Source organism: Dipodomys merriami, unplaced genomic scaffold (assembly GCF_024711535.1).
Source record: "Dipodomys merriami isolate MVZ:Mamm:240054 unplaced genomic scaffold, mDipMer1.0.p SCAF_33, whole genome shotgun sequence".
In the NCBI taxonomy this organism is placed as follows: domain Eukaryota; kingdom Metazoa; phylum Chordata; class Mammalia; order Rodentia; family Heteromyidae; genus Dipodomys; species Dipodomys merriami.
In genome coordinates this window covers 10,183,617-10,198,246 of record NW_027204826.1, presented here as the reverse complement: position 1 = coordinate 10,198,246, position 14,630 = coordinate 10,183,617, and the positions used below count along the sequence as shown (strand labels likewise).

Below are 14,630 nucleotides of genomic sequence, written 5' to 3'. Positions count from 1 at the left end.
AGATAGTAAATATTTTGAGTTTTACAGGTTATAAACAATCTGCCACAGCTGCACAACTCTGCAGCTGTATCCCAAAGCAGCCAGAAACAGTGGGCATATGAGTGCATGTGGCTGTATTCCAATAGAACTGTATTTATAGGAGTAGATACCTGTCTGGATTTGACCTTTGTGCTATAGTTTGCTGACCATTGACCTAGAGCAGTGGCTCTCAAAAGTTATTGTCCAAAAAATAAGTAGGGTTCTCCATATCCACCAGAAATTGGGGGTTTGAAATGGCAGCCCGTGGTCTCTGGCACCACTGTTTCAGAACACTGGCAGAGGAATTAGATTTGTTTGTTCTTGCTGGGTGAGCGGTTGTCAGCTTTGGCAGCCGTGATAGTAGAAGCCGTGTTGTACAGGGAATGATCTGGAATACCACACAATCTATTGCTACATAATGCTCCATCTCTAATTGTATGAAAGGAGGAATGAGTGAATAAACGTCCTGGACTAGAACTCTAATGTTGCCTGCTATTTACTGTCCAGAATAAGGGATGTGGGCCTCATTCTCTCACATTCTTAGAATACTAGAACCCATTGAAGTCCAGGTCATTCTTGAAGGCTAAGTGATGATTTGGTGTGTTCAACTGTCTGCGAGCACTCTTGGACACCCTAGACTTGTATTAGAGAGGAAACCAGGCCAGCCCGCATGGATTACTAGCATGTATGCTGATGTCTCTCTCCCCTGCTCTTGGACAGCTGACTGTCTCCCTCAGGCAGTGGTGTGCCAGGTCTCATGCTGCACTGCCACTTCCTCAGGGCGGAAAGCTAGTCCATTTTATATCCCCTTGTCTGTACTTCGAACACTGAATTCCTTCTGAGATCACTTGTGGTCCACACAAGGCCACACCAGAGGTCTGGGCAGCGCCGTCAGATAACCACACATGGAAGGGTGGGTAAACATTGCACTCTCCACATTCAGAAAGTAGCTTTAAAAAGATGAAAGAGTTTTCAAAACAGATGTTGTTTAACTTGAGTGTATCCAGAATATTTCAACTGTGATCAGTGTTTTATAGTTGACACACTTCATTTTTCTTACTGACTCATAAAATTGTGTTCATTTTACAACTTGAGCATATTTCAGATAAGAAATAATCCACGTAAAGTGCTCAGTCTTTCCAGAGCAAGTGGCTGTCACACTGGCAAGTGTGGTCTGCTCCCCTTGCTGCCCACCAAACGCCGCCCATGCATCTGTACTTTCACGTGTTATCCTTTAGAAAATGCATACTTTCTTCTAAGCCTTTGACAAATGAATGATCAAGTATGAGTTCATCTTTGCCTTTTCATTTTCTCTTTCTCTCTTCCTTCCTTCCTTCCTTCCTTCCTTCCTTCCTTCTTTCTTTCTTTCTTTCTTTCTTTCTTTCTTTCTTTCTTTCTTTCTTTTCTGTCCTTCCTTTCTTCCTCCCTCCCTTCCTTCCTTCTCTCTCTCTCTCTCCTCCCTCCCTCCCTCTCTTTCTCCCTCCCTTGTTCTCCTTTTCTCTTTCTCTCTCTCTTTCTTTAAAAACTTTCTTTCTTTCTTTCTTTTTCTTCTTTCGTTGATTGTGAGGCTTGAACTCTGGGCCTGGGCACTGTCCCTCAGCTCTTCAGCTCAAGGCTAGCGCTTTACCACTTGAGCCACAGTGCTATTTCCTGTTTTCTGGAGATGAGAGTTTCACGGATTTTCCTGCCAGGGCTGGCTTTGAACCATGATCCTCAGCTCTCAGCCTCCTGAGTAGTTAGGATTATACATATGACCTACCAGCACCCAGCCTCACCTTTTCATTTTATAAGGGAGAATTATATGCCAGCATAAGTGAGTATAGGTGTAATAAAGTATCACTAGTGTTCTGAAGTAGAATTATATGTAAAATTGATGTACTAAAGTTGATGTACTAAAGTGTCATTACAGTGCTAGCAGTATAAATGAGTATCCATGTTCTAAAGTATCATTAGAGTACTAAAGTAGGATTCTTAAAGTAGAAGTAGTGTCTTAAAATAGTTTTCTAAAATTAGTGTACTAAAGAATTATGTAACATTAAAATTAGTATGCTAAAGTAGAATTAGATAATAGTGTAAATGAATATTGGTATACCCAAATATCATTCTTGTACTAAAGTTTGGAAGGGTGAAATTGTAGTGAAAACAAGGAATCAAATCAGGAGATAATCTGTGGATGGGCTGCAAGTGTCTGACATGGGGGGGGGCGGGTGAGTAAGAGCTAAACTGTGTTAAGAATGCCAATATAAAACAGTGAGGAAAAATGGTTTCGAGTGCCAATATAAAACAGTGAGGAAAAAGTCTCACTGATGGTTCTGGGACAGCCAGTTAAGCACATATAAAATGAATTTGAATACCCTACATCTCATACAAAAGAAACTTCAAATGAATCGGACCTAAAGCTGGACACTGGTGCCGTAACACTTGAAATCCTAGCTACTTGGGAGGCTGAGATTGGGAGGATTGTGGTTTCAGGCCAGCCTGGGCAGAAAAATTCATGAGCCCCCATCTCGCCCCAGAGTTGAGTGTAGTGGCACGAGCCTCTATCATTTTAGTCGTGAGGCAAATCCTCAAATAGGCATGTTGGTGGAACAAGCATGCACTTCAACAGGAAGCATGACCTGACCCTCTGTGAAAAATAGCCAGCTCAGCCAGGTGCCAGTGGCTCACGCCTGTAATCCTAGCTACTCAGGAGGCTGAGATCTGAGGATCAGGGTTCAAAGCCAGCCCCGGCAGGAAAGACCATGAGACTCTTATCTCCAATAAACCACTAGAAAACTGGAAGTAGTGCTGAGGCTCAGGTGGTAGAGCACTCACCTTGAGCTGAAGAGCGCAGGGACAGCGCCCAAGCCCAGAGTTCAAGCCCTACGACTGACCAAAAAAGAAAAAATAGCCAGCACAAAGATGGGTGCCTGTGACTCCAGTAATGCTAGCCACACAAGAGTCTGAGATCCGAGGATCACAGTTGAAAGCCCAACCTAAGCAGAAAAACCCATGAGCTCTTGATCGCCAGTTAACCAGCATGGCTGAAGTTGTACAGTGCCAGCTTTGAATGGAAAAACTAAGGGAGCGCACTCTGACCCTGAGTTCAAGCCCCAGAAGTGGTATATGCATGTGTGCACACACAAATGTGCACATGCACACACACACACACACACACACACACACACACACACACACAAACTCAGACCTAAATTTCACAACTAAAACTAAAATTACTTAAAAAATTGACTTTGATGTTTATTGGCTTTGATGTTAGAATCCTAAGCAACAAAAGAAAGTCGTAATTTGGACCTCATTAAGTTTGGAAACTTTTGTGCTTCAGAGGACACTGTTAAGAAAATGAGAATATGAGAGACAAATACTTATAAATTACATATATATATACACATATATATGAGATGAGTTTCCAGAATTTATAAACAATTTTTTTTCTTTTGCCTATACTGGACTTGAACTCAGGGCCTTGTGCTTGCTTGCTCATGGCTGGTGCTACACTTGAGCCATGCCTCCAGCCCCATGTTTTGCTGGTTGATTTGGAGATGAAGTTTAATAGACTTTTCTGTTAACTTCAAACCAGTCTCAGGCATTTTAGGTGTGTACCACCTAGATCTAAATGAGATCTAGGCTTTACTGTTGTTTGGGCTAGCCCTAGACCTTGATCCTCTTATCTCTGCCCAAGGAGCTATCACTGTGTAGCCCTTCTCTTACTAGTGAGTATGGATAGCTGTGCTTGGTTTTGTACCCAAAACATGAGAAGTATGTCTTTTTGAAGGACGGTTGAAATGTGCAGTCTTAAAACTTCATCAGTAAACTTTGTACTGTTACATGAATATCTATTCACCTATTTTTGTATCATGGGTATTTATCCATCCATGCATGGTTTTCTTTCTTTCTTTTTTTTTGAAAACACCATACAGAGGAGTTACAATTACATGGGCAAAATAACGAGTACATTTCTTAACAAGCATTGTTACCTCCTCTTTGTTTCCCCTTCCCATCCCTTCCCATACTCCCCTCACGTCCCCCCATCCGATACTGCCCCCCCCCCCACCAAAGTTGTAAAGTTTGCTTTTCAACATAACGACTTGTACATCTTATTGTTGCAATGGGTCCACCTGTATCCCTATTTAAACAATTTGTTTTTTCCCTTCCCCTCCACAAATTATACCAACATCAAATACAATGAAAGCAGGGCTTATACCATGGGGGAGGGACATACAAAGCAACATAGAAATCATCTTATAAATATGTTAGAAACAATTGCATGAAAGAAAAAAAAAACATTTGAATACTTACCTTGGGGTTCATTTCCCTAACATCAACTTATCTGACCTTTCCTGCTTGACTCAGACATATACTAGTTATCCATGCATGGTTTTCTAACATGCTTTAGTCTTTTGAAAGTCTGGTTGCTAGAGGTAGGCAAATATTTTAAATGTTGCTACATTTTACCAAACATATATTTTTTAAATCTCACTTTTTTTTAAAATCAACATCAACCCCATCAGAAAAGTCTGAGAGACTGTTGAGCTCATGGTAGCAGATAAACATTTTCTGAATTTTAGTTTTGTTTTGAAATTAAATTTTAATTATTGGCAACAAATACTGTCAGTTTTTTTTCTTGAAATGTTCATTTTGGAGAAAAATGTTATATTAAATATTTGGGTTGGAATAACTACACCCCCACCCCACCATCCTGGTCATGGGGCTTGAACTCAGGGCTTGGGCGCTGTCCCTGAACTCTTTTGCTCAATTAGCACTGTACCACTTTGAGCCACAGCACGTCTGTTGGTTAATTAGAGATATGAGTCTTACAAGAACTTTCCTGCCTGGGCTGCACTGCATGTGTATACCACCTTTCACTCCTCCTTTCATCAGCTGACTGGCACTTGGGTTGTTTCTACTTTTGGCTATTATGAATGATTCTGCTGTGCATATTTATGTATGTCTTTGTATAGACATGTTTTCATTTCTTTCATTTTCAGAGGTGTTTATTCTTTTTACAGAAGAAGGTTTGTTGTTACTGATTCCTTTTTCCTTTGCCACTTAACTAAGTATTGGGCTGGAAGGGGAAGTCAGGGACTCTCTGACCTGTTTATGGTTTTTTCTTTTGGGGACTAAACAGCTTAGGAAAGGAGGAGTTGTTTTTATGTTCATCTGGTTTGGATTGTCAACATGTTAATACAGTACAACTCAATACAAAAACATACTCCTCTTGTTTAATGATTCAAGTTATTTTAGTTCTTAAAGACCATTTGTATAATTTGCAAGTTTTAATGTTATATCTGATAACAGCTTTTTGCTGGGATTAGGATCTGAACTCAGGGCCTGGTTCTCTTGGTTGGCTTTATTGCTCACAGTTAGTCCTCTACCACTTTATACCTCTAACCCAGATAGGGATGTTGGAGATGGAGTCTCAGGGACTTGTGTTCAGGATGGCTTTGTGCCGTGATGCCCCCAAATCTCAGACTCAGTAGCAAGGATTATGCTACTGAGCATTCATTCTTACAGGTTAGGTAATACTATGACTGCATAAGTGTGGGTGGATCATATAGATTGAATAAGGTTTTAATTTGTATAGATTGAATAAGGTTTTAATTTGTATAGTTGAACTTCTCCAGATAGTATATGCTACAGTAAACAACTATGCTCTTCATATCTGTCTTTTTCTCTACTCTAGGCTCCTGGATTTGGATTTGGAATTGCAATATCTGGTGGAAGAGATAATCCTCATTTTCAGAGTGGGGAAACCTCCATTGTAATTTCAGATGTGCTCAAAGGAGGACCAGCAGAAGGACAGCTGCAGTAAGTGTATTTCTCTCAGGTGCCTGCCTGTGTGGCCGGCATTGTTTATGTCCTGTCACTGGCCCGCTTTGTTAATGATTTTGCTGTATGCACACTCCATCTTTGCCTTGGCTTGTTTAATAATTTTTCTTTTGTCAGAATACATTTATACCTACTTAAGATGGAAGGTTTGTTGTTGCTCTTAATGGAAAGTTAGTATCACTTAAATATAAATACAAACTATTTTATATTTTTGTCAGTCATTGGGCTTTTGAACTCTGGGCTTGGGCACTGTCCCTGCACTCTTCAGCTCAAGGTGAACGCTCCACAGCTTGAGACACTGTGCCACTTCCAGTTTTCTGGTGGTTAATTGGAGATAAGAGTCTCATGGACTTTCCTGCCCGGGCTGGCTTTGAACAGAGATCCTCAGATCTCAGCTTCCTGAGTAGCTAGGATTATAAGCATGATCCACTGGTGCCTGGCAAATGCAAATTTTTCAAATAAAATTTTCAAGTACTGAAAAGAAAACAAACCCCAAATACTTAGAACTCAGTTAAGATAGATGTAACTAGCTTTTAGGAGTCTTGCCCCATCTTGCCCTTTTTTTGTGATAAGAAAATTTGCAAGATAAAGAGAAGCAAAAGATAGGCTAGGAAAGAAATGAGACATAATCAGAAGGATTGAAAAGGCTTTTTACAAAAAGGATAATATAATAACTGTATAACTGATGACAGTATCCTCAGACCTTGTGTAATTTCACTTATCAATCATCATTTTGTGTACTGTGGTACCTATTCAGTCCTTTGGGAAAACATTTTGCTGATGGACCTGTAATTGCTACTGGCTAAATGTTCTTGTGAACTTTCTGACAAAAAATAGTTTAACACTATTTGATCATTGCTCTGGGGACAAATGGAGTGATTAGGCCATACTATAAAAATATTTCATAGGGGTGCTTCATTAACTTACATTTATTTTTTTTTCTCTAACACGTTACTTTGGTGACTTGTCCTCTTTAGGGAAAATGACCGAGTTGCAATGGTTAATGGAGTTTCAATGGATAATGTTGAACATGCTTTTGCTGTTCAGCAACTAAGGAAAAGTGGGAAAAATGCAAAAATTGTAAGTATATTTTATCTTTTGTTTAGTAGAAATTCTTCTAAGAAAATGAAATCTGAAATACTAGTTCCCAAAGTAGAAGCTTAGTGTTATTTATAAGACTTAGAAACTGGTTTGTGTATTTTCTGAGTTCAGATAGTGGGGATCTTTTTTCCCCCCCAGTTAAAAGGAAGATGGAGTGATTGGGCAGTTTTTCATGTCTCAAATGTTTCCTTCTTCCCAGTACTTGTTAGGCCACTCCTAGCAAGTAGCCAGTTTTGAAGTATGTAGTACTATTTCCTGGAATAAGATTTATTTGCTGGGAAAGTTTTACATTGTTCTCTAAACCCACATCACCTCCTGCTTTGATTTTGTTTGTTTATGTGGTACTGAGGCATTGAACCCAGGACTCTCATGCATGCTGGGCAAGCACTCCACCACTCTCCCCGCCCTGACCTCCTGCTTTGAAAAGAGAGAAAATCTTAAGTTTTTCTTTGATGATTTGTCCAGGTGCATTTTGTTACTGTCTTAATGGCTAGAATCTTTATTCTGTTTTGCATTTCTCTAAAAAAGCTACTCTTACTAAGTAAGGGAAAAAGAATTCCATAAACCCTGCATAAGCATACTCAGGTCACAGTTAAAACTTGGCAAATTGAATTTAGAAGTCTCATTTAAACACCTAGGAGCATAGGGACCGCTCACTCACTTTGTTACGCACTTGTGTTGTCCTACTTCTGAAGGACTAAAGAGCATCCTGCTCTGAAGCTTAGTGTGTGGAGCAGAAGGGAGAGGCAGAGTGAGTGGCCAGTTATCTGTCCTGGTTGGTCCATTAGGAACCTCCCCCCTTCTCACACAGTCAGAACCTTGGTAGGAAAGGTGCATTTCCAAATGTGCATTTCCAAATAACTAGCTCCCATTCCCCAATCAAATCTCTTCTGCTCTGTGTGCTTGTGTTATTTTAAGGTGATGGCTCATGTATATGATTATCTTTCCGTAAATGAACAGCTCTTTGGGGATTACACTCAATTACTAGTTTTTATGTTTAACTGAAATATTACAATTATGATAACATCACTATCATAAATATATTTCATTAACTACATATGAAAGGAAGGTAGAAATAATGTTTAAAACACAATGGACAAGAAATCAGAACAATGAAAGGAAGGCACTTTGTCTCTGGTCTCCTTTGTGAACCCTGCAATGCAGATTCCTCAGGGTTGGGCAGCATTTCCCTGTAGTATACATGTGCTTACCCAGTCTGTTTGCTGATAGGCATCTTCACTACCTCCTTTCCACAGAACTGAAAAATACAATTCTATGGCGAGCATTATTATGGTCCTACTTCCTTGTTCACTTTCTTGAAGTAGTAAGTTCCCTAAGGGTGGCTTCTCAGAGTTAGGAGCATGAATGACTGATGTAGTGTTGTCCCTCAGAAAACTCATCGGATAGTGGGAGTTTTTTTCATCATTTTGACTCTTGGTCAAACTGATACACTACCAGCATTTCAAGTGAAGTACCCAAGAAGTGGTTTTGAACCTCTCACAGGATACTGATGCCCTTTATATTTCTTCCTTTTCCCCTTCTTTTTTTGCTTTTTTGTCCCTTGCATTCATACAGTGACGTAGAAGTGTTTTATGTGTTAAAATCGTGAGTCTTCTGTCACATATGTTGTATGTGTTGTTTTTCCTTCTGGCATTTGTAACTTGTTTACAGTGGTTTCTGTTTGCTTTTATATAATATTGTTTTCAATGTGGAAACAATATTCAATTCCCCTCCTCCCCACACCCCCCCCACACCCCCGCCTCAATTGTGGGGCTTGAACACAGGGCCTGGGTGCTGTTCCCCAGCTTTTTAGCTCAAAGCTAGTACTCTACCACTTTGAGCTACAGCGCCACTTCTGTTTTTCTGGTGGTTAGTTGGAGATAAGAGTCTCATGGCCCTTCCTGCCCTCCCTGAGATGGCTTTGAACTGTGATCCTCAGATCTTAGCCTCCTGAGTAGCTAGGATTACAGGTGAGCCATAGGTGTCTGGTGAAACATTTGATTTTTATGCTGCCATGTCTGTCTGGCTTTAACTTTATTAGATTGTTTGGTATCTTTCTTATAAAAGCTTTATCTTACCAAAATTATAAAAGACTCTTGTATTTTATTCTAGTACTTATGCAATTTCATTCTAATTTATATTTTAATCATTAATTCAGTTAAACTTTTGGAGCAGATTTTTTTTCCTCAAAAATTTGTATTATAAAATTTTTATACAATTTGAAGCATTGTTATCAAATCTTCTAAATTCCATTCAGGTGAGATTATGACAGTTAATCATCAGTGGAGAATCCTAACAAGATTAAATATTTTTTAATAGGTTAAGCATCTACCTACTGGGTGCAAATATTTCAATATATGTACTAGTTGAGTTCATGGAAGGGAACTCTTTCAGGAACTAGAATCTTAGTTAGATGGGTGTACACACTTAAAACTATGATGCCTGTCACCTGAGGTGCAATAGAAATGTATAGAGGTGGCTCTCTTGCAGGGGTGATCAGCTGGTACTAGGAAGGATCTGAACATTCGTATCCTAATACACAATACTACTTTCAGAATAATACATTGGAGATTAAAGTAGAGGTGAGATTTCAAAGCAGAAAATATTACGAATTGCAAAATATTACTAGTGGGGCCTTGGCCAAGGGTGTGGAGCTGCTGCTTCCTCTGAGGAAGGCATTAGTTTTTGTTCTTTTCACATGGCGGCCTCTCTTGCTGCTGCCTGTCCTTCAGCTTCAACATTGCTTTGTCAGAAAAGCCCAATTTAAACACACTTGGTAGTAGCAGGAAGCAACAGCATTGCCATGAAGACAAGAGAAAAGATGATAACTTGGAGACGAGTAGCAAGACAGGCACAGAATGTTTACTATGAGGTAAAAAGGCAGAGAAATGAGAATTCAAGTAACTGAGAGGATGGTAACTAATGTCTTAGAGTGTATAGGGATAAGAATGAGCTCAAATAAAGGGTTTTGTTCATGCACATAGAAGACCTACTTGGTCTTCAAGGACAGAAGAAAGTACCAAGTGGAAGAAACTGAAACAGTTTAGAAGTGGAAGAATGGAATGAAGTGGGATTGAGACCTTGGTGAAGAGTTTTGAAATACCTGTATTAGCAAATTCCATCAAGAGGCAGCAAGATACACATGAAGGCATTGCTGAACCATGACGAGAATTGTGCTTGGAAAAAAGACTTTATAGAGGCCCCATCAGAAATACAGCCATCCAAGGTAGTAGTGGGCTGGTGTTTGTCATGGCAGGAGAGGGTGGAAGCAGTAGAAAGTCATTTAAATGTGGCTGTGAGGTCCATGTAAACTTGGGAGGAAGGCTAATGAAACTAGGAGAGATCAAGTGAACTGTGAGAGTAGAGGAGAGTTGAAAATAAGAGAGTCAACAACTTCAGTAGAACTGGGCACCTGTAATCCTAGCTACTTGGGAGGTTGAGATCTGAGGATTGAGGTTCAAAGCCAGCCTGGGCAAGAAACTCTGTGAGACCCTTGTCTCCAATAAACCACTCAGAAAACCGGAAGTGGTGCTGTGGCTCAAGGGGTAGAGCACTCGCCTTGAGCTGAAGAGCTCAGGGACAGCGCCCAGGCCCAGAGTTCAAGCCCCATGACCAACAAAAAAACCCAGAAAACCAACAACTTCAGTAAGCAGCTGTGTCGAAAGTGAAGAGGTGTTACAAGAAGTTCTTGCAGATCGCTGAGGAGTCCCATATGTGCCAATATGAGAAGGCAAAGCGAAGTCCAGGGACTGTGGGGTGCCTCAGCCAAAAGATTGAGTTTACTGAATGTGAAAGAAGTAAGTGAATGGGGAAAGAACATTGAGGAAAGAAGAAGGAGCCAGAAGTTATAAATTGGAGCAGTGCAGAGATGGAAAGCAGATGGGGAACTATAACTGAAGTAATTATCACTTTGTGATAAATAAATGTATCACTTAGAAGTCTGCAAGGACAAATTTGGGCCTTTGATTTAAGGAATCAAATTGGGCTCAGTTGCTTTGTGTAGCATAGCATCCACAGTATCTGCATATAGTGCCTGTACTTATTTTTTGGGGGGTCAGGTCATGGGGCCTGAACTCTGGGCCTGGGCGCTGTCCCTCAGCGAGCTTCAGCTCTTCAGCTCAAGGCTAGCGCTCTACCACTTGAGCCACAGTGCCACTTCCAGCTTTTTTCTTTTTGCTTATGTGGTGCTGAAGAATCGAACCCAGGGCCTCATGCATGCAGGGCAAGCGCTCTACCATTGAGCCACCTTCCCAGCCCAGTGCCTGTACTTTATTTCCACAACCAGTAATAATACATTGAAAGCTGTGTTCATTAATACTGAATAAAGTAAAGACTTTTTAAGCCTGTTATTTCTGATTGGTTGCTTAACCACATCTGTTTTTCAGGAAGCAGGAAATGTATTCTTTGTATTGCTTGTAATTACTTGTATTCTGTCTTTCTCTTTTAGGAACAGAAAGTACATGAATGAAAACCACTTTTTTAATCTTTATTATCATTATATTTGTAGACTATTCGAAGAAAGAAGAAAGTTCAGATACCCGTAAGTCGTCCTGAACCAGAGCCAGTATCTGATAATGAAGAAGATAGTTATGAGGAGGAGGAAGTGCATGACCCACGAAGTAGCCGAGGTGCCGTGGGTAACAGGAGGAGTGAGAAGAGTTGGGCAAGAGATAGGAGTGCAAGTAGAGAGAGGAGTTTGTCTCCACGATCAGACAGACGATCAGTGGCCTCCAGTCAGCCCGCCAAACCCACCAAAGTCACATTGGTGAAATCCCGAAAAAATGAAGGTATTCTCTATTAACTCTTTTATTACTCTTTTCACATGACGATTCTAGGACTAATTTTAATTTAATTTCAATGGGAAGTAACAGTGCCCTCTTTTCATGTCTTTGTTTTCTTTGCCTTAAATCCTTTTATGGCAAGCTTCAAGGATTTCCCATTTTCTTGTCTTAAATCATACTTCAAATTAATTGTTTAATGGTTGGTTTGCATTTGTTGTGAAGAACTATATACAAAGTATGCTAATGCGGAGCCCGGTGAAGGTGGCCCACCTGTAATCCTGAGATCTGAGGATTGCGGTTCAAAGCCAGCCCTGGCAGGAAAGTCCGTGAGACTCTTATCTCCAATAAACCACTAAAAAACCGGAAGTGGCCCTGTGACTCAAGCAGTAGAGCACTTGCCTTGAGCTGAAGAGCGCAGGACAGCGCCCAGGCCCAGAGTTCAAGCCCCACGACCAAAATAACCCAGAAAGTTTGCTAATGCAATGTTATACCTCACCAAAGTACAGTTCAGTGTTTTTATAGTTGTGTGGACAGTGGAGTGGGGTAGGCCGTTTTCTAAATGGAGGGATTGAAGAGAAGGAGCTAATTCATTATGTGCTTTTCTCCAAAATACAATACTTCATGTGATGCTGTGGCTCAAGTGGTAGAGCAATAGCCTCGAGCACAAAGAGACCCAGGGACAGGGCCCAGGCCCTGAGTTCAAGCCCCAGGACTTAGGGTGGAGGAGGAATATATATATATAGTACTTCAACATTTTTAAACTGGCCCTGCTATTTTTCTCACTCATCAAATTTAACTTTTTAATGCATGACTGATCATTTTTGATTGAAAAGATGAATTCAGAGTACTGTGAAGGCTCACTCACACACCTGTAGCTTCTCTCCTTCCTAAGAAGACTTCCCGTGAACTGTGTACGTGAGCTGTTTTTACTTTACTCACTGCTCACTCTTTAAATTCTGCTGGCCTGGTGTCTTCCTGTCCCTACACTAACACTAGTAGAGACATTCACTTTCCATGTTACTGTTACTTTTTTTGTAAATTTCTCATATTTAACCACTCCCAACTTTTAAAATAATGTTTTCCTTCCATGTCTGTATTATTATATATTATTATTATTATATGTATTATTATATCCTTCTGGGTCCCTCACTTCCCTTTCCAGGTATGCTTTGCAAGCTCATTCTCATGTTACTCTTTCTCTGTAGGGTTCCTCCCTCCAGTGCCCCTCCCTGCTTCAAACCCATTGTGGGGGCTTGAACTTAGGGCCTGGGTGTACTGTCCCTGAACTCTTACTCAAGGCTAGTGCTTACCATTTGGAGCCATGGTGTCACTTCCACTCTGGAGGTTTCTGTCTCAGAATGTCTCCTAGTACTGAATATGATGTCTTTAGACAATTTGGTCTTGTTACCTCAGGTCACTGCTGATGTTGGCAGTACTTGTCTGGCCTGGATCTGTGCTATCATGCATATTCATTGAAATGTCCCTTCAGGACCTCTCAAACTCAACACATCGCATATAAAATGCCGGGTTTTCCATTTATAATGAAGTATTCAAAGAAATACATTTCATTCTCCCCTGTGTCTCCAGCCAGGCACAGATGACATAGTAGTTCCTGACATCTCTTCCTGTGCATAGTAATAGAGCCTAACTTTCTAAATGCCACCCCCTTCTTTCTTTCCCTTCTGCTACTTCCTTTTCCCAAGCTGCCACCATGTTTTAAGTGGACTCTGATCATGACTGGTTTCTGGATAGCTTTCAGTGGGTTCTGTAAAACTCTTCACTCAAGTTTTTTCTTTTTTTTTTTTTTGGTCCCTTTCTCTTTATTTTCATTGCCAGCCACACTGGACTTAGACCTCTTCATACATGCTTTCTTTCATACTTTCTGGTGCATTTGTTTTGAACAGTCTGTCAACATCTTCAGCCTTCTACATACAAAGACACTTTTCAGGTTTCATTTTAGTATTTATTAGGCTTTAGCTTTAGTGTTTTGTTTTTCTTCTCAAGGAGGCTTTGTCTGACAACCTATAGATGTAGATCCTTGTATTCCCATTATTTCAACTCTTGTTGTACTTAGAATTGCCATAACATTTTCCCTCTACTAGTTTGTCAGAGTGCAGGGATTTTTCTCATCTGCAGCTTTATTCATAATGCCTGGTGTATAGTTATTATATACCCAAGGAAATGCTTGGAATGAATGAATAAATGCATGAGAATATTTGAGCCCATCTGTGCAGTGGTCATTTGTAAGCTTTTAATCTTAAATAAAAACAGTCTTTTAATCCTACGTTCTTCCAATATAGAGAGCATTTCCAAAGGACACAGGATTCCCTGCTTAGATTTACTCAAAGTCTGTCCCGTTCATGAGTGCTGCCTATTTACTTTAAGTTAAACTGTAACTATGATAGAATTTTGAGATGCTTGAGAAGCAAGCATGTTAACCTATCTCAGATTAAAAACAATCTCTTCTGGTTTTTTAGGGGATTTTTTTGTTTTGTTGTTGTTTTTTAAAATGCAGTGAGACTTGAGTTCTTTCTCTCCTTACAAAACTAAAAGCATGCTTTTATTTCCTGTTGATAACATACTGGTGGTTGTAGTTGTTGGCCTTCTTTTGTTCTCTTCTGTTTTGTTTGAGAGAGAGTCTTGCTATGTAGCCCAGGCTGACCTCTAACTTGGAATTCTCCTGCCTCAGTCTCCTGAGTGCTGAGATTCTGTATATCCTTTATCACAACCAACTTTGGTCTTGATTTTTAAAAAATGTGTTTTCCATAGTTGTGAGAGAACTAGGGAAGTTCTCTGGACAGTGTAACTTTCTTAATTCTCACCATTCCCTCAGCACAGGTACAATTAGCATTGCCTCCCTCTTGAATTCTTTGTTGGTTGCATAAAGGAAACAGAATCAGCATT

General features: G+C 40.2%; 1 protein-coding gene across 8 annotated transcripts in view; it reads left to right on the top strand.

The window, feature by feature from the left end:
- The window catches only part of Tjp1 (tight junction protein 1), a 188,219-nt gene that overhangs the window by 134,616 nt on the left and 38,973 nt on the right, over positions 1-14,630 (top strand). For all 8 annotated transcript variants that reach the window (XM_070043126.1, XM_070043125.1, XM_070043122.1 and 5 more), the window contains 3 exons: positions 5,699-5,823; positions 6,822-6,924; positions 11,453-11,732. In XM_070043126.1, the coding sequence (XP_069899227.1) occupies positions 5,699-5,823; positions 6,822-6,924; positions 11,453-11,732 (508 nt within the window). The remainder of the gene's footprint in view (positions 1-5,698; positions 5,824-6,821; positions 6,925-11,452; positions 11,733-14,630) is intronic.